Source organism: Saccopteryx bilineata, chromosome 12 (assembly GCF_036850765.1).
Source record: "Saccopteryx bilineata isolate mSacBil1 chromosome 12, mSacBil1_pri_phased_curated, whole genome shotgun sequence".
In the NCBI taxonomy this organism is placed as follows: Eukaryota; Metazoa; Chordata; class Mammalia; order Chiroptera; family Emballonuridae; genus Saccopteryx; species Saccopteryx bilineata.
Window position 1 is genome coordinate 6,378,092 of NC_089501.1, and position 20,547 is coordinate 6,398,638.

Sequence of the window (20,547 nt, forward strand, 5' to 3'; positions counted from 1 at the left end):
GTGTGGAAGCAACGTCCCCACTCAGTGGCCCACTTCCAGTAACAGTACGCATTGCACGGAGTGCCTACTCCTTGCCAGGTGCTCTATTACAGATGTTTACTTTAATCTCACTGAACCTAGATAACAACTCTGTGAAGCATGTATTATTTTCTACAGTTTACAGTTTAGAAACAAAGGCTCAAACAGGATAACATGTTTTTCCACAGTCACACAGCTAAGAAGCCAATATACGACAAAACTGTATTTAAACTCATGCCCTTTCCTCCATACCCCCTGGTTTCACATAACATACAGGCCTAATGCCTTCCTGTTTTCATTCTTAAAGCACAGTACACAGATGACTTTCTTACCAATAAACCTTACCGTTTCTTTGGCTTATACATTCAGGGCCTGACTAGACCAATATAATTAATTGCTCAGAAATAAAATAATGCCTTGGTAATTGTGGAATGCGGATCATGTGCCAGGCATACAGTCAAACAAAGAGTTTCCACCTAGTAAGCAACAATTTTTTATTTTAATGAGTTCCATTCTCAACAGAGGGCTTTAATATTCCACAGAAAAACTTCTGCAAGGGAGGGAACAAAGATTAATCCTTGATCTCTCGCCCTAGATTCTAAATAAGCACATCTAAAAGAATTAAGGTTTAATGTGAAAATATTGCAGTAGAACTAAAGAGGTTAAAAAACACAACTTACAATAGCAAGAAGAAAGCGTGCAAGCATGAAGCTGTAGTAATCCAATGTGAACGCCGCTCCTATGCCAAACAAATACATGCCGAGGCTTGTGGACCACAAGACAAGCCGTCTGCCTACCCTGAAAAAGAAAAGCCAACAGTGGGAGAAGCAAAGTATAAATATAATTATAACAGTTTAAACAACCACTCCAAGTCATGAGAGATGAGTGTTGCCTATATTTTTAATAGCTTATGTACCTGATTGTTATTCATTCATTTTGGGTGAATTACGAGTAAACACCTGATTTCTTAAAGAGGCCATTCTTTCCGTGGAGAGGCCTCTACCTAAGTCGCTAATATACATATATGATCACTCTGTGTGACTGCCCAGAAGACCTCCTAATCCAGGATTTCGGGGAAGAGGAAGGAGAATTTGTCCTTTCCCTCCCAGGACTCCCACTCTCTGATCTGTCAGATCATCTAACACAGTGGTCCCTAACTCCTGGGCCGCGTACCGGTACCGGTCTGTGGGCCATTTGGTATCGGTCCGCAGAGAAAGAATAAATAACTTACTTTATTTCCATTTTATTTATATTTAAGTCTGAATGATGTTTTATTTTTAAAAAATGACCAGATTCCCTCTGTTACATCCATGTAAGACAGTGGTCTCCAACCTTTTTTGGGCCATGGACCAGTTTAATGTCAGAAAATATTTTCACAACTGGCCTTTAGGGTGGGACGGATAAATGCATCATGTGACCAAGCAAGCGTCAAGAGTGAGTCTTAGATGGGTGTAACAGAGGGAATCTAGTCATTTTTAAAAAATAAAACATCATTCAGATTTAAATATAAATAAAACGGAAATAATGTAAGTTATTTATTCTTTCTCTGCGGACCGGTACCAAATGGCCCACGGACCGGTACAGTCCGCGGCCCGGGAGTTGGGGACCACTGGTCTAAGACTCACTCCTGATGCTTGTCTCGGTCACGTGATATGTTTATCCGTCCCACCCTAAAGGCAGCTCCGTGAAAATATTTTCTGACGTTAAACCGGTCCGTGGCCCAAAAAAGGTTGGGGACCACTGATCTAATAGATCTAAGAGCTGCCAAGGGTGAGGCAGCTCTTGCTAAACCCCTTTGAAGACAGAGATCTTACTACATTCTACTGGTAGAATAAGGGGTTTACTTGTCAAAAAAACAAGCAACTATCTATATTCCTGACAACTTTTTAAAAAATTGAGATATAGTTCACATGTCATAAAAATCAACTTTTTTTTTTTTTAATTAAGTGAGAGGAGGGGAAGCAGAGACAGACTCCTGCATGTGCCCTGACCAAGATCCACCCAGCAAGCCCACTAGGAAGTGATGTTCTGCCCAGTTGGCTGCAGCTCCATTGCTCAGTAACTGAGCTATTTTAGCACCTGAGGTCAGGCCATGGAGCCATCCTCAATGCCCAGGGCCAACTTTGCTTGAACCATTAAAGCCACGACTGTGGGAGGGGAAGGCAGAGAAAGAGAGAGAGAAGTGAGAGGAGAAGGGGTGGAAAAGCAGATGGGTGCTTCTCCTTTGTGCCCAGACCAGGAGTCAAACCTGGAACTTCCCCACACTGGGCCAACGCTCTACCGCTGAACAAACCAGTCAGGGCCAAAAAATCAACTTTTTGAAGGATATAATTCAGTGGTTTTTACTGCATTCACAGAGTTGTACAAGTCTCATCAGGATTTAATTCCAGGACATTTTCACCACTCCAAAAAGAAACTGCACCCAGAAGCTGTCACTCCTTACTCTCTGCTCCCTCCAGCCCTTGACAACCACTTACCTACTTTCTGTCTCTGCACAGCTGTCTATTCTGAACATTTTATATAAACACAGTCACACAATACATGACCTTTTGTGTCTGGCTTCATTCACTTAGTATTATGTTTTCAAGGTTCAACCATGTTGTAGCATGTATCCATACTTCAGTCTTTGTTACGACTAACATTCCAATGTATGGATATACCACATTTATCTATTCATCAGTTGATAGACATTTGGATTGTTTCACTTTTTTATTATTATGAATAATGCTGCCATGAACATTCCTGAACAAGATTTTGTGTGATCTTGTGTTTTGAATTCTCTTGGGTATACACCAAGGAAGAATTTTGCTGGCTTGTATGATAACCCTATGTTTTATCTTTTTAAGAAAATGTTTTTACAATCCCACCAGCAATGTATGAGGGTACCAATTTCTCCACATGCTCCACAGCACTTGTTATTGTCTGTCCTTTTAACTATCACCACCCTAGTAAGTGTTCAGAGGTATCCCGCTGTGATTTTTATTTATATTTTCATAACGATTAATGATGTTGAGCATTTTTTTGTATGTGCTATTAGACATTTGTATATATTTGTTAGAGAAATATCTATCCAAGTCTTGCCTGACCAGGCGGTGGCGCAGTGGATAAGTGTCAGACTGGGATGCGGAGGACCCAGGTTCAAGACCCTGAGGTTGCCAGCTTGAGCACGGGCTCATCTGGTTTGAGCAAAGCTCACCAGCTTGCACCCAAGGTCACTGGCTCAAGCAAGGGGTTACTTGGTCTGCTGTAGCTCCATGGTCAAGGCACATATGAGAAAGCAATCAATGAACAACTAAGGTGTAGCAACAAAAAACTAATAATTGATGCTTCTCATCTCTCTCCGTTCTTGTCTGTCTGTCCCTATCTATCCCACTCCCTAACTCTCTCTCTGTCTCTGTAAAAAAATAAAAATTAAAAATTAAAAAAAAAATCTATCCAAGTCTTTTGCCCATTTTTAAACTGGACTGTCTTTTTATTGTTGAGTTGTGAGAATTATTTATATATTCTGGATACTAAGCCATTATTAGATATATAACTTGCAAATATTTTTTCCCTGTGAGTTGTCTCTGACAGATAGTTTTATGGCAAAAGGATATTGTCCTGAGATTCCAACCAACAAGTCTGCCTGGTGTGTAACAAGATATTCAGGAACAGGAAAGTGTCATCCTCAAACCCTCTGTCTTCTTGCTTCCCACATACACTAGCAGGATTGTTAGCCCTACACATGAAAGTTCCACAATTTCATTTGAGCCTTTAATGCCATTAAAAACTATTTTTTAATCACTCTTGATCAACCCCCTTACCACCCCAAAGTCTTTACTCTCAGCAAATGTTCTGCAGGGAATAGAGACCATCAAAGAGAAAGCCCTGTAACTTCCTGCATTGCCCACTTAACAACACAACCTGCACTGGCATTCAGCCTTCTCTTACCCACTCCTCTCCAAAGACACATGCCCTTTCATCTCCAAATACCATTTTGCAATGTTTATATTGAACCGTGCTTCTTCCTATCTCCTCTGAGATCCTATTCTACCAACCCTTTTGGTATTCTCTACACTTCCTTCTCCTGTGACTCCTCCCTTTCAATTTAAGTCTCTTCCAACCAAAGACAAGACACTTCTTTGAACCTCATTACTCCTGTAGTTGCCACGCAGCTTGCATTTCCTCCCTGACAGACATGTGAGAGGGAAGATCTCCCTCCTCAATTTCAAGGTGCCTCTCACGGTCCTTTCTGCCTGCCTCTCTAGCTTCACAGGCCATGCCTGCTCCTCAGGGCTCTGGTCTCCCGCAGCTTAGAGAACAGCACTCTCCAGGTTCGGCTTGTACCTCCCTGATGGTCACCTGCCTCAGTGCTGGCATTTCCTAAAGTCCTCTACTGCCCACTCTACTGCCTTTGTGACGTCCTCTCCTTCCCTGGCTCTGATTACTAAATAAGCAGTAGACAAGCATCAGCCTGGGACACTGGGGCCACAGGTTCAAAACCCCAAGATCACCGGCTTGAGTGCAGGCTCATCTGGCTTGAGTGCAGGACCACCAGCTTGAGGGTGGGGTCACTGGCTTGAGCGCGGGATCATTGACATGATCCCATGGTCATTGCCTTGAGCAAGGGATAACTGGCTTGGCTTGAGCCCCAGGTCAAAGCACATATGAGAAGCAATCAATGAAGTATGAGCTGATGCTTCTCATCTTTCTCTCTTCCTCTGTCTTTCCTCGCCGGGTTCAGTTGGTGGGACCATCATCCCATTACCAGATTGTAGGTTTAATTCCTGGTCAGGGCACATATGAGAATCAACCAATGAATGCATAAATAAATGGAACAACACACTGATGTTTCTTTCTCTGTCTCTCTCTCCCTCCCTCTCTTCCTCTCTCTCTCTAAAATCAATACATAAATTAAAAAAAAAAAGTTTAAGTACCTAGGAAGTTTGTTGGTCACTTTTTTTTTTGAGAGATTAATTTTTTTTTTTTTTACAGAGACAGAGAGAGAGAGTCAGAGAGAGGGACAGACAGGGACAGCAGACAGGAACAGAAAGATGAGAAGCATCAATCATCAGTTTTTCATTGCGCATTGTAACACCTTAATTGTTCATTGATTGCTCCCTCATACGCGCCTTGACCGTGGGCCTTCAGCAGACTGAGCAACCCCTGCTGGAGCCAGCGACCTTGGGCTCAAGCTGGTGAGCTTTTGCTCAAACCAGATGAGCCCGTGCTCAAGCTGGTGACCTTGGGGTCTCGAACCTGGGTCTTCCGCATCCCAGTCCGACGTTCTATCCACTGTGCCACCACCTGGTCAGGCTGTTGGTCACTTTTTAAAAAATTTCTAGATGATCTAGGTTATTTTATTCTTCAATTTTGTGTCATTTTAAAATATAATTTTCAGACTTTCATCAATGTTTTATAATTTGTCTTCTATTTCTTTAATAGTAAACATAGTTACTTTATTATTTGTTCCTGATAATTTCAGTATTTGAAGTCTTTGTGCAGAACCAGGCTACATCTCTTAAAAAGCAAGTATATTTAATGAAAAAAAATTTTTAAGTAATAACCAGTATCTGTTGAATGATTATATGTCCAATGTACTTTTTCTGCATTAACTTTGAGGTGAGTGATACTATTTTCATCTCCAGTTTACAAACAAGATTCTAAAATACAGGTTAGGAAATTTAACCAGGGGCCATAGCTAATAAGTAGAACCACAATTTGAACACAAGTAAACTGTCTTCAAAACCCATCCTCTTATTATTATATTATTTTATGAATGTTATTTAACAGATCAGCAAAGAGGTAGGTTTAGCTAGGAAGAATAAAAATAACTAGAGTTTTAAACATAATTCCATCTCCCTTAAGAAAATCACATAGGAAAACAAACCCTACACTGATGCAACAATGCAAAATATTTCATTTTACCTGTCAGAAAGGTAGCCAAAAACCAGTGCTCCTAGCAGGACTCCGACCATAAACACGGGCTGGATAAGCTTTGCATACCATTCTCTGTTACAGACCAGATCCCACTGAGTCACCACAGTGCTATCCCATTTGGTCTTGTCATAGATGTAGCCATCAAAGCAAGCAAAGCCACTTTTATGACCATTGTAATCATAGTCGAAACTTGACTTGTCATCTCTCCGGAACCTGGAACACCTTTTGAGCTCCCAGACCTCACCGTTTTGTAGCTGTACTACAATGTGATCTTCATAGTTTGTAAACAGGTTCCAGATGTCATCCAACCTCCACATAGAGCTATTGTGGAGAATAACCCGACTCACATTGCCTGGGGGACTGCAGGCATGTTTGGGGAGCACTATCATAAACACAGAAGCCAAGTAGTGGATACCACAAGAGATGTTCTGGAAGGCACATGTTAAATAGATAAACATCTGGTATCTAAAAAGAGAAGAAAAGCAAGATATTATATCTAGCTTATGGACAAAAAAAGAACATAAGCAAATATGAACCGTCTTTATCATGTTTAGCTTAATGTATAAACTGATGGATAAATACAGAAATATTGTAATATAGATATGTCCATATACACAAGTTAGTATGTATACATAACTTTGTTGAGAGGGCCTAGAAGCAATGACATCCCAACAGCAACAAGCACTCCCAGTGTCCAGATCTTGATTTCTTAATACCATTCTCCAATAAAAGGAACCAGGAAACATTGCTGATTCTAAGACCAGTAAAGGGAGAGTACCAAATAAACATGGAGCACCTTGTAATATCAGAAAGGAAATGCTCAAAATACAAAAAGACAGGGTCATGTCAAAGCGACACAGGAACCAATCTGAAAGAGCTCCTGGCCAAAGCTGAAACAATTTGAGCAAACAAATAAATAGCATAGTATACCCCAAAGTATAAAATAAATATATGACTCCATACTGCCATGATTAATGTTATCTGTCTACTTGATTAGATGAAGGGATACCCAGAGAGCTGGTAAAATATTATTTCTGGGTGTGTCTGTGAGGGTGTCTCTGGTGGAGATTAGCATTTGAAACTGGTAGACTAGGTAAAGTCAGTTGAGAGGCTGAATAGAACAAAAAGACGAGACAAGGACTGTCTCTTCTCTAGCTGGGAAATTCATCTTCTCCTACCCTCAAACTTTGGTGCTCTTCATTCTTGAATTTTCAGACTCAGACTGAAACTTACACCATCAGCCCTTTGATTCTCAGGCCTTTGGACTTGGACTGAATTACACCACTGGCTTCCCTGGGTCTCCTGCTTGCAGATGGCACATTGTGGGACTGCTTGCCTACATAATCATGTGAACCAATTGCTATAATAAATATCCTTATACCAATATCTACATACACATATATACCTACATATTATATACATCTGTATCTACAAATATATACATTTATATGTCTTATTGCTTCTGTTTCTCTGGAGAATCCTGATCCTGACAAATACTCCATACTGATATAAATAAATAGTTGAATAAATAAATAAAAGAAGAGACATATCTTTCTTGGAATTTCAACTAATATCTGTAGTGGTACATGGCTATCATTCCTCACTGATAACCCCCTCTACAGGAGAATGAGTTTAATTCCTACATTTTACTCTTTAAGGATGGGCTAGACTTAACTTGTTTGCCAAAAATATAACAAGAAATGGGGAAAAAATTAGTAACTAGACAGTTGAGAAGTCTGACAAACACTATCTTTTCTTTTAAATATTTTATTTATTGATTTTTTTAGAGAGAGAGGAGTGAGAGAGAGAGACAGAGAGAGAGAGAAGGGGGAGGAGCAGGAAGCATCAACTCCCATATGTGCCTTGACCAGGCAAGCCCAAGGTTTCGAACCGGCGACCTCAGTGTTCCAGGTCAACGCTTTATCCCACTGCGCCACCACAGGTCAGGCCAGACAAACACTATCTTAACCAAATGCTGAAGGTTAACATCCCAGTGGTGCTGTATAGCTATCATGTACCCTCATACAACGTGATAAACAGGGACTTGACTTCTGCACCCCTTGTTCCAAAAACTATAACCTCACTCTAATAACAAGAAAAACCACATATAATCCCAGATTGGGGGACATTTTACAGGCTGCATGGCCAAAACACCTAAAGAATATCAGTATCATTAAAAAACAAACATGTTGGCCCTGGCCGGTTGGCTCAGCGGTAGAGCGTCGGTCTAGCGTGCGGAGGACCCGGGTTCGATTCCCGGCCAGGGCACACAGGAGAAGCGCCCATTTGCTTCTCCACCCATCCGCCGCGCTTTCCTCTCTGTCTCTCTCTTCCCCTCCCGCAGCCAAGGGTCCATTGGAGCAGAGATGGCCCGGGCGCTGGGGATGGCTCTGTGGCCTCTGCCTCAGGCGCTAGAGTGGCTCTGGTCGCAATATGGCGACGCCCAGGATGGGCAGAGCATCGCCCCCTGGTGGGCAGAGCGTCGCCCCTGGTGGGCGTGCCGGGTGGATCCCGGTCGGGCGCATGCGGGAGTCTGTCTGACTGTCTCTCCCCGTTTCCAGCTTCAGAAAAATGAAAAAATGAAAAACAAACAAACAAACAAACAAACATGTTGGGGCCAACTTGGACTTGGTGAACTTGTTAAGGACACTACTCTTTTATGGATTCTTGCTGTTTTGGCCAAGAGTTTGCTTAAAGGCTTTAATCACTGTAAAAAAAAAAATAGAAGACTGGATAAAGAAGATGTGGCATATATACACCATGGTATACTATTCAGCCATAAGAAATGATGACATCGGATCACTTACAACAAAATGGTGGGATCTTGATAACATTATACGGAGTGAAATAAGTAAATCAGAAAAAAACAAGAACTGCAGGATTCCACACATTGGTGGGACATAAAACCGAGACTAAGAGACATGGACAAGAGTGTGGTGGTTACAGGGGGGCAGGGGTAGGGAAAGAGGGAGAGGGGGAGGGGGAGGGGGAGGGACACAAAGAAAACTAGATAGAAGGTGACGGAGGACAATCTGACTTTGGGTGATGGGTATGCAACATAATTGAATGACAAGATAACCTGGACATGTTTTCTTTGAATATATGTTCCCTGATTTATTGATGTCACCCCATTAAGATTAATAAAAATTTATTTATTTAAAAACAAACAAACAAACAATCAAGGAAAAACTGAGAAACAGCCACAGACCAAAGGAGACTGAGATACCATGACAGCTAAATGCACTGTGGTGCTCTGAGCTGACTGGATCCTAGAACAGGAAGGAGGCATCTGCGGAGAAACTAGTGAAATCTATAGAAAGTCTAGAATTTAGATAATAGTAATGTACTTATGTCAGTTTCTTGGTTTTGACGAATATGCCGTGGTAAGGTAACAATAACAACATATAGTCCTAGTTTTCAAAACAAAATAGTGAGAAGAGTAAAACTGTTTTACATTTAAAACTTGGATTAGGCCCTGGCCAGTTGGCTCAGTGGTAGAGCGTTGGCCTGGCATGCAGGAGTCCCAGGTTCAATTCCTGGCCAGGGCACACAGGAGAAGCACCCATCTGCTTCTCCACCCCTCCCCCTCTTCTTCCTCTCTGTCTCTCTCTTCCCCTCCCGCAGCCAAGGCTCCATTGGAGCAAAGTTGGCCTGGGTGCTGAGGATGGCTCTGTGGCCTCTGCCTCAGGCACTAGAATGGCCCTGGTTGCAACAGAGCGACGCCCCAGATGGGCAGAGCATCACTCCCTGGTGGGCATGCCGGGTGGATCCCAGTCGGGCGCATGCAGGAGTCTGTCTGACTGCCTCCCCGTTTCCAACTTTGGAAAAAAAAAAACATTAAAAAAAATTTTTTTTTAATCTTGGATTAATAAAAGAAGGCAGACGCTTATATGTGATTCTGCCTTCAATCTGGTACACTAATAAACACCATCTAGCCCCTGGGAAACGTCATTGTACTTTCATAAAACAACAAGAGTAAAAAAGGCAACTAAAGTCATGGTATTACTATGATAATAGTTTTGGCCTTGCAGACCCCAGAGATCTCCAGATCACACTGTGAGAACTGCTGGTCTAGCCTGTTCCTTCCCTCTCTCCTCCTTCCCCCCAGCCCCTACACTAAATGCCTACTTCACCAGCTTCTCTCAGGTCCACCTTTTCTATTGGTTATTCCCTTTTCCACTTTTACTCATTTACTCATTTTCTCTCCCTGTTTCATTCTTTCTTTTTTCTCTGACCACCACATGCAAATAAAGCATAGTCTATTATTTATGTTGATTTTTTAAAAGACATCAGGCTGATATTTTCTATTTCTCATTCAGACCAACAAAAAAGGTCCCATAAAGATTGAATGAAAGTCCTGTAAGGGTAGGAACTATAGTTCAGTCTTGTAGTGTCTCCTTGCCTGGTGTGTCATGCAGTGTGCACAGAATGTCATGGAATGCTATACCTTAGGCTGAAAATGAACAGTACTGAAGTTACTATATGCTCAGTACCTCTGGTAAGGAGGCTATTCAAGAGGCCAGTGTATCCAGACACATTTCGATGGACTTCCCCATCACTAATAAAATGAATGTGTGTGATGCCTGACCAGGCAGTGGTACAGTGGATAGAGCGTCGGGCTGGGATGCGGAGGACCCAGGTTCGAGACCCTGCGTTCGCCAGTTTGAATGCAGGCTCATCTGGTTTGAGCAAAAGCTCAGCAGCTTGGACCCAAGGTCCCTGGCTTGAGCAAGGGGTTACTCAGTCTGCTGAAGGCCCGCGGTCAAGACATATATGAGAAAGCAATCAATGAACAACTAAAGTGTCACCACAAAAAACTGATGATTGATGCTTCTCATCTCTCTCCATTTCTGTCTGTATGTTCCTATCTATCCCTCTCTCTGACTCTATCTCTGTAATAAAATAAAATAAAATGAATGTGTGTGGTGTGTGCAGAAGTATAAAAGAGCATACATATATAGGTGCACATATTCATATAATACTAAATTCATATATTATAGATGTTAAAATATAAATTCACATATATATTTACCTATATACATACATTCATATGTAACGTAGGCATTTTTATGGCACCTAAGGGGTCATCTTTGCCCACCATAAATTGAACATAGCCCACTTTGTAGACTAGCACAAGTGAAAGTGCTAGGCAAAGTCACAGAAGTGGTTCTGTGACGCGATGAAGTTGGCGACCTCTCCAAGTCTAGGGATGACTGCCAAGTTGGTACATGGCCACCATTCCTCACTTATCCATGGACCTCATGTAGATAAATAACAAGTGAAATGGAATCAATTCAAAGTGTGTGACTATCAGGACACCACAGGCTGGGGGTGCTGGCCACAGTTTGAAAGTTGAACTCTGTATCTGGTGTCAGCCACAAACCAAGTACAGAGAAGAAAAATACAGAGCAAAAAGCGGACAGGAACGGTCTTTTTGCCAGCAGTGAAGAAGAGGGAGAACAGAAAATTACTATTCTCATGGTCTCTCTGGGGTGAGCAGTCAAGAGAAGAGCATGGGGCACAAAGCTTGAGTCCTCAGGACTAGTGTAAGCCAGCTCTGTTTTTCCAGAAAAAGTACTCCCGCCCAAAGAAAAATGATCAGAGATCAGCCTCCATCTCTCTATTCCATACAAAGGGGTTATGCAGGAACAACAGTCTAAGACAAGCCTGAGTTGCTATGGCTCAAAGGACCTCAAAAGGCTAAGGTTATGGCTTGAAAGAGTGGTGCTTGAACCCTCACCTTTGCAAGTCACAAGCCCCCATGCACAGGCTGCTGGATGGCACAGGTAGAGCCTCAGGGTCAAGCTCTGCCCTTGGCATGCACGGGCCATGCTACTGCAAGCACCTGGCATGGATGCTGGATCACTTGCCCCAGGTAATAGGCTCAGGCATTCCAGAGGTATTTCTTCCTTCCCTGGCATTTTCTCAGGAAGCATTTCCCAGCCTAAAGGAATAATCACCAGCTAGAAGAGCTCGGTGAGAGAATTTCTTCTGAGCGGTTGTGCTCTACCAGGCAGAGCTTAGAGGGGCCTGAGAGCAGAGGTCCTCATTTCGCCACTGCCCCCGCCTAGGTTACACCTGCTGCTGTACCTAAAAACACCTTATTTAGCATTGTCCTGGTCACTGCATATTCTGCTAACACCTTATACTGGACCATGCTTTATAGTTTAAGCACTTTCATGTTCATGTTCTCACTTAATTTTATTTCAACATTCTTTGACATTTGTGGGATAGCTAAAATGTATTGATCAAAACATCTTTGCTTAGCAAATTACTCATGTATATAAAATGGAAAGCTAATCTTAAAACAGTTTGTATTTACTAATTCTTTTTTTCTAATCAAGTACCTAAGTGTTTCTACTTTGCTGTAAGATATTAGAGAATGGGTATTACCATCTGCCCTAGAAATTAATAAAACTTTACTTCCCTAAAAGTAATGAGTATTTAACATAAAGATATCAACTCTTCCAAAGTTAATTTATAAATTTAATTTTCAATGTGCCTGTAACTGCAAAACCCTGGAAACTTAAGTGTGCTTTAGGAGGAGACTGGTTATATAAATTATGATGAAAGTATAAATGCTATTTAGGAGGATCCAGAGGGAAAGGGCAGTATGGAGTTATCCCTGGGGTCCAAAAAGAGATTGAGAATCACCCTTCCCCACATATTACAGTAGGAGTTTGTGGCAGGTCACTGTCTAACTGACAGACACTGTAGCAATAAAGACTTGGGCGTTGGGTCTTCTTGACACCAAATCCTGTTCAGGGCCTAAGAGAAAGCCTACAACAATACGTTTCTATATGAACATGACTGAGAATGTAGCCTAAATCATATATGAAGCACATGTTTAGAATTATTTGATTCCTCCCCCCATTCCACCTCTAAAGTTTCAACTCAGAAAACAATGTCACAGCCTGTGCAAACAGCAGACAAGTTTTAACTGTCTGAAATGTAACGGCCTAATCCTAAAGGCATTTTGGATTTGGTACCTAACAAATCTCATCACCTGGAGCTGAGAAGCTCACACTCTGCTCTCTGGCCATGACCTCCCACCCTCCCAGTCCCCGCCAGGCCCTCCCACTGACACCATCCATGTCCAGACTTTGGATCCCACCAGCTTCTCGAGTTGATTGTTGCCTTTCCGGTCTCAGTTCCCGCCCTCAGGCAGTTTGAACCCCACAGTCATCACTAGAATTATTCTCGAGTTCTCTATTCACATTCTCTGTTCACACACACTCTTTCCAACAGAGCGACACTCCCTGGGAGGCCTCTGAGGCTAGGATTTATCTTCTCTGCCCCACCTCTAGTGTCTGGTTCAGGAGGGCCCAGGTAGGGTTCGGGACTCTACACAAACTTGAAAAGCTTCTGGAGATTATTATATGGATGGGAAATGAGAAACTGCCCTCAAGAAGTTTAATTGTCTGGTTTATAGTTATATGCTGATACAAGGTTTGACATTCAAAATATTAATGATTATTATGGAGCAAATGGAACTCTCATAAACAGCTTGTGAGGGTGTAATTTGTTACAGCCACTTCACAGAACTGTTTAGCAGTGGACCACATGTATACTCGGAGACAGAGCAACTGCTCTCCCAGGTATATTATATTTATATATACCCAACAAAATGTGTATAACAAGAACCCCTAAAGACACATTCAAGAAAGACTGTTCATAATAAACTCAACATAGAGACAATCTAATTGTCTATTGACAGTAAATGAATAAATCATAGAATATTCATGCCATGAGATACTATACAGCAATGAAAATCAACAAACTACTGTGATACAGAATGAGTGAATCTCAGACACAATGCTGACCAAAAGAAGCCAGATAGAGAGTATGCCTTTTACTCCATGTATACAAAATTTAGAATTAGGCAAAACTAGCCTATGGTGCTAGATGTGAGGACGGTAGTGAGTTTGGGGCAGAGGCAGGGAGAGTGCTCAGGAAGGGCATGAGAAGGGTGATCTAGATGGTGCTAACACAGGTGTGTTTCCTTTACTCACCAGTTTCTAGATTACGGTGTGCACTTCTCTGTATATATGTAGTATAGCGATTTAAAAGTGTTATATCTGCATGACCAGGGAGAGGGAAAAGTACTCAGCAATGCCCCTGCTGAGGCATGACTGGAAGGGGTGCCCAGTCATGCCCAGTCCATCCACATGGTGCCTACCTGCTGGATCAGCCCTTGATGGCCACCCAATCCATAAGAACAAGGAGGTGGTTTGCCTAAACAATACATTGTTTACCCAAATGCCTATTGGATGTCTTAACCTGAAATTCTCACAAGAAACTCAAGTGAAGGTCACAAACTAACTTCACTACCCAGGCCCCAGCTTGCTCCATTTGCAGTGTGACTGTTTCTGACTTGAGGGCATTGTCTTCTGCACAAACCAGAGAAAGGGCACGTGGGGAGTGGGATGAGGGTACCCACATGGGATGAGGTTCATGCCTCAGGGCCAGGAAGGCCCATGCGGTCCACCTGTTAAAACTGTCCCGACCTCCCTGCTCCTATTCCCCCTGTCTCAGCCCATACCCTCATCTTCCCCCTGAGCTCTTACCTGAGTCTTCTCTGATCTCTTTGTCCAATTCCTGACCTTCCTATGCACCTTCCATTCTGCAAAGTGATCTTCCTAATACCCAAACTTCTTATAGCATGACATACAAAAATAGTCTTGGGAGTGATTGTAAATTCACCTCACACCCTCATAACTTTATATTCCAGAAATAAGTCACTTAGTTCCCCAAAGCCATGCTAATTCACACAAAGATGCATTCTATTTTTTAAAGTCTCAGCATTTTTTCAATTTAAACTTCCCTTTCTCTTTTGCAAGGATAACTTCTTCCAAAAACACAAAACTCTGCCTGACCTGTGGTGGCGCAGTGGATAAAGCGTCAACCTAGAAACACTGAGGTTGCCGGTTCAAAACCCTGGGCTTGCCTGGTCAAGGCACATATGGGAGTTGATGCTTCCTGCTCCTCCCCCTTCTCTCTCTCTCTCTCTCTCTCAATCTCTCTCTCTCTCTCTATCTATCTCCCCCCTCCTCTCTAAAATGAATAAATAAAAATTAAAAAAAAAAAAAAAAAAAAAAACACAAAACTCTACTTCCTTAGGTATCTAGTATTCTAACATATCGTCTTTTCCTTATAAAAATGTTGTCTATCAGGTGTCATCTCTGTACCCAACCTAAGACCTCTCTAGGACACTAGATCTATAGATACACATAGGACTGTGCCCACAGCTGGAGATCACATGAATGAAAATAGAATCATACAGACCAATAGGTAGAGAACCCAGATGCAAGGAAAAGCAAAGATGACCAGAACTTCCTGGAAATGGACCCATGCGATCTGGGTAAAGGGTCAAAGAAAATTACTTTCAGTCTTAGATTTATATCATCCTGTATAAAGAAGCATAACTGGTGGTTTAGAACATGGACTCCAGAGCCAAACTGCCACGGTTTGAATCGACTCTGTTACCAGCTGAGACTTCGGGCAAGATTCTGAACTCTGCTGTGCCTCAGTTTCCACATCTAAAAAATGGATTGTTGTGGGAATGGAAAGACTTAATACATGGAAAGAAAGCACTCTAGCATATTGTAGGTGCATACAGGGTTAGCTATTGTGATGCTCATAAAGGGAATTCAAAAAGTGAAGAGCCAAGAAAGGTTCATATTTTGAAGACAAGCATCGATATAAGTCAGCTGCAGGCTCCACAGTCCAAGTCTGACATTTTAAACCATGTCTCCCTTTACCCCAGGAGAACTCACAGACCCAGGTTCTTAGACCCTCCCAACACAGATGCCTGAATCTCACTCAGTCTCCTCAATTCCGTCACATGGTGCTTAAGCCTTCATGAAGTTTATGAAACCTCAATATAATTTCAAGACAAGTCATGAACTCCTTTTTAATTCTTCTGAGGTGTCCTGCTTTCTTCCCTTAAATGTGATTAAGATAGTGTTTCCTCACCCTAGAAATGACTAATGAGAAATAAAAGATAATTAGGGATCTCTACTTAACACTTTCACTAGGTTTCCTTAAGCAAAGGTTAATAATACACAATAACCTCCCTTTCTATTTATAAAACAATAAAGAGACCAATTACAGCAAATACGATAGAAAACACGGGGTACTGTGTTACAGTCACACTGTTTTCAAACCTGCTGCTGTAAGCTTTGGCTTGTTACCCTTTTCCTTCCCACAAGCTGCTTTTCACTATCAACCTTTCCTTCCAGGATGGAGGTTCAGGTAACAATAATAACCATGATTTAATGAGAACTTACTGAATAAGAGTTTTGCATACATTATTGTAGCCACTAATAATTACCTCCCAAAATCCATTCTCCTCTCTTCCACCATAGTGAGCTACATTTGATTACGTGAGTGAGGACAAGGAGAGCAGCAGAAAAGGAGCCTCATGCTGTGGGTGGTGGAGCTGCCTTGCCCACTTGGGTCTCCAGATAACCCCATGGAACAGAACCTGCCCTGGACTGTGACTGAAGAGGAACAAACTTCCAATTGAAAGCTCTCTTTGCTACCGCACCTTAGCCAAACACTGACTAATATAATGACATTAGTTAATCCCAAAATAGATGGAGAAAGAATGGTATCAGTACCTCTCACCTTGTAAGGTTACTGCAAGGATGGAACTTGAGGCTACATGTGGAGTCCTTATAATAAGAATTTGCAATACTATTATTACCACACTCATACAGATGAAGAGGTGGTAAATCACATGCTCAAAACCATACACTTAATACTTGGTAGAGCCAGGACTGGAACTCAGGTATCCAACCCCAGAGCTGACCTTTTATCTTTCTGTTTCCAGAAGGAAAAAAATGAGATAACATATAAAGGGCCTGGCTGAGTACCAGGGTTGGTACCTAACTAACTGTGTTCAGGAGACCCTCCTGGTGGAGGGTGTGGACTATGGAGGTTGATGGACTTCCAATGACATCCATTTCTACTCTGCTATTACCGAATGTGTGATTCAGGCACATGCTCCAGCTTTCTCATGTGTAAAATGAGTGATACTACCAATCTCATAGGGCTGTAGTGAAGATGAAAGACAATAAGACATTCTGATGACAGAGCTAAGCACAAGTCAGCATTCAATAGTGCAGGCATTAGGAGGAAGCACGGGAGAGCTGGGGCCTCCTGCCCCTCCACTGCCTTTTTGCTGACACTGGGAATTATAACCAAAACTTGTGCAGCTTTCCACCTGGAAGAGCAGGACCACATCATTTCTGCTCTATAAACCCAGGAAAGGGAGATAAGGCAGATATTATGATTCTCATTTTGTGGATAGGAAACTGAGACACAATATTCCCAGAATCACCTTAGAAGTAAGTGGCAGGCCAGGATTCAGACTTAGCTTAAAACCTCTGATCAGCCTGCTGTATGGCCCCTCACCTACCTGCCTCTCCTCCAAAACAGACTGGGTCAGAATGAATGAATCATTTTAATTCAATATTAATTCAACAAAGAAAAAGAAACTGTCAAGTGTACAAAGGTTAAACCTAGGTCCCACCAGAAGGTAGCTGTGGGTCTTTGGCCCTACCAGGATGTTTCCTAACCATTAAAATAGAGATTTGAACAAATTCATTTTAGATCACAATGAGCATCAAATGAAGCACTCGTGTGTAAGTACCTGCCAGTGTACCTGGCACATGCCAGGTTTCTAGAAATGGCAACAAACGCTGACTAACAGTTGTTCTTGGGGTAATACCTGCCAGGCACTGAGAGAGACCCCAGGGCTCGGCGGGGCAGGGTAGCAGTCGTCCCAGAGTGGAAGATGATACGGTTTGGCGGAGAAACGGTGACCCGACCTCTTAGGCTTCCCAACTCCAGCTCCCGCAGAGCGCACGCACCAGGTCCCACCCGCCCCGCAGCCACCATCCCCAAGGCGAACCCCGGCGCCCTTCTCGCTGTGGGGAGGTCCCGCCGCCAGAGTCCGAGTCTGGACGAGGGGCTCCCTACTACCCTGGGACACATGGGGTGGAGGTGTTTTCAGATCGCGAGCGCAGCGCAAAAACCGCGCTGCAACGGAAAGAAACAGACCCAGCCGACGCCTCCACCACGTGCCACCCGCTCTCCTAGGCCGTCTTTCCTCCCAACCCTCTACCTGCCAAAGTGTCCCACGCGGTCAAAAATCTGCTCCACGTTGCCGGACCCCATGATGCAGCGGTAAACCCCGCTCTTAAGCCGGACGCCAGGCGCACCCAGCGCCGGGAAGCAGGGAGTGGCTGCGGGCACCCCGCCCCGTCCAGGCGGAGGGCGCCACGGCCGCCAGGAACCACTCAACCCTGCCCCCAGCCTGCCGCACGCGCCCCGGGGTCCACTGGGGCCTTCTGCATCCCCGCGCGTCCAAGTGCTCGGGACATGCGGGAGGCCAGGCTGTTAGTCCTTGTTACTCCTCTCTGGCTCGCCGAGCAACCTCGGCTTCTGCCCGGCAGCACGGCCCCTTCTCCAGCGCTCTGTGGCCCCAGAGCTGGGCTTTGACGCTCACGGTGTCCAGTGTCCGCGTGGTCGCCTCCCTGGAAGGAAGCCCAGGCTTTTCCGGGAGCTTCACCCTACAGCTCAGGGCGAGAATGCAGAGAGGCTCAGGTTCTGTCTGGGGGCCGCAAGAACCTAGCATCTTCAAAACGGCATGCCTTATAACCATGGCTTTCAAGCTTTTGTGGTTTAGCCTATGACTGTACTTGGTTTTATATATGCACTTCTGAATTCTGCCCTGGATCACAAAAGTGGCTTCCTCAGGGAAGTTCAATAGTTTGAGGACCAAGCCAGAGGTCTACAAGACAGAGCATAAAGAATGGATTCTGAAGACTCTGAGACCGGAAAGGATCTTGCAGGGCTGTGTTAAAGATTTTAGTTTACCGAAGTTGCAAAGAGAACTCCCCTAGTGGAGACTTTAAGTATAACAGTGAAAACAAATTTGTACTTCAATAGGATTTGAAAAAGAGTGGAAAACCCATCTCCCAAAGTACTTCCCTCACCTACTTGTCACAGAGACATTTATGTAAATACTCTTGGACTGATCACAGTAAGTAGTAATAAACAATTTGAAGTGGATTTTTTGGGGGTGGGGGAAGAAGCATCAACTCATAGTTGCAGCACTTTAGTTGTTTTAGTTGTTCATTGCCTCTTATACAGGCCTTGGGGAGCAGGGGGGGGGTGAGCCAACTGAGCCAATGACCCCTTGCTCAAGCCAGCAACCTTGGGCTCAAGCCAGCGACCTTTGGGCTTCAAGTCAGGGACCACGCTCAAATGATCCCACACTCAAACTGGTGAACCTGCGCTAAAGCCGGTGACCTTGCAGTTTCGAACTTGGGTCCTCAGCGTTCCAGGTAGATGCTCCACCCACTGTGCCACCACCAGTCAGGCTGGAGTGTTTTTCTTAAAGTTGATTCCTGCTAACTAGAGAGACCTTAAGGTGGGTGTTGGGCAGATAAAATATATTATGCTCACTTTGTTAAAGATGGTGCTGCCCACATGGAAGCCTGTTGCCCAAGTGATATTAATGTGTGTTGGGGGCAGGCTGTAGGCAAACAGGATCCTTGTAGCTTGGGGCTTGGTTTTAGGACTAAGTCTTTCCCACCCTTTTTGATGTGGAGTGGTACAATCCAATTATGCCTCAGATAAGTGACTTTGTATCAGAGACTTCCCTATCTTGTATATTGGATTAAAGGTTATGAATCTACACTATAAAATAGGGGCAGAACAAGAGCTTGCTCTCTTGGTTCCTGAGATTAGCATTAGAGAAGAGAGCAGAGAGGAGAGCAGAGAAGGGCCACGTGGAGGAAGCCAGGAGAAGCAGCCAAGATGGCGGAGTGTTGAGTGAGAAGCCAGTTTGTGCACAGTTTGTGCAGGGAGAAGGAAGGAGATGGGGAACAGAGGTGAATAAGTCTGGTGAGCTAGAAACCTTTGATTCTAGGAAACTCGGATAAGTCAGTAGCTTTGTGAGCACTGAATGTGAGTGGGTTTTGGAGCCCAGTGTGTGTTTTTACTTGCCTGCCGGGTGCAAGCTAGAATTAAAGATGATGGCCCACCAGCTTTTGGCTCTGCTGTTTCTTTGCCGACTGTCTGAATCCAGTGCAAACCTGCATGGGCCAGGCAGCCGTGATGGTAGCCCTGGCTACTGGCTTTACAGTGGGATGTTGGGGAGGTACAAGTGGTAAAGAGAGGGAAGGAGTAGTTTTGTCACAGGCTGATCCTAGGAGAAAAGGTGGGGACCTCAGGGACCTATCAAAACCCTCTATTGTTTTTTGTTTTTGTGTTTGTTTTTCTATGTGAGAGGAGGGGTAATTGTGAGAAAGACTCCTGCATGCACCCGGATCAGGTTTCACGCAGCAACCCCACTGGGGCCAATGCTCAAGTACTATTGCAGGAATCAAAGGAGGACAAAAACACCCAGACAACCTGATGAAGGAAGTAGGATTTATTTAGCCAGTGAAGCTGTGTGACCCAAAAGAGGCAACAAACACGTACTCCCTGATAGGGTTGCAGGTGGGGGCCATGACCCCCTCCTCCCTTAAGTGGATGAAGGGACACTGACAAACTAGATGTTTCAGAACACCTTCCCCCCGGCATCTGGGTGACTAA

The 20,547-nt window shown here is 43.7% G+C and overlaps 1 protein-coding gene across 1 annotated transcript in view; it reads right to left on the minus strand.

Annotated features, from left to right (window-relative positions):
- SLC22A16 (solute carrier family 22 member 16) overlaps nucleotides 1-18,180 on the minus strand; it is a 40,342-nt gene extending 22,162 nt beyond the window's left edge. The window contains exons 1-3 of the mRNA XM_066247854.1: nucleotides 18,068-18,180; nucleotides 5,926-6,402; nucleotides 699-816 (exon numbers count right to left, since the gene is read on the minus strand). Coding sequence (XP_066103951.1) covers nucleotides 699-816; nucleotides 5,926-6,402; nucleotides 18,068-18,120 — 648 coding nt within the window. The 5' untranslated portion in view covers nucleotides 18,121-18,180. The remainder of the gene's footprint in view (nucleotides 1-698; nucleotides 817-5,925; nucleotides 6,403-18,067) is intronic.
- Between the last annotated feature and the right edge of the window lie 2,367 nt (nucleotides 18,181-20,547).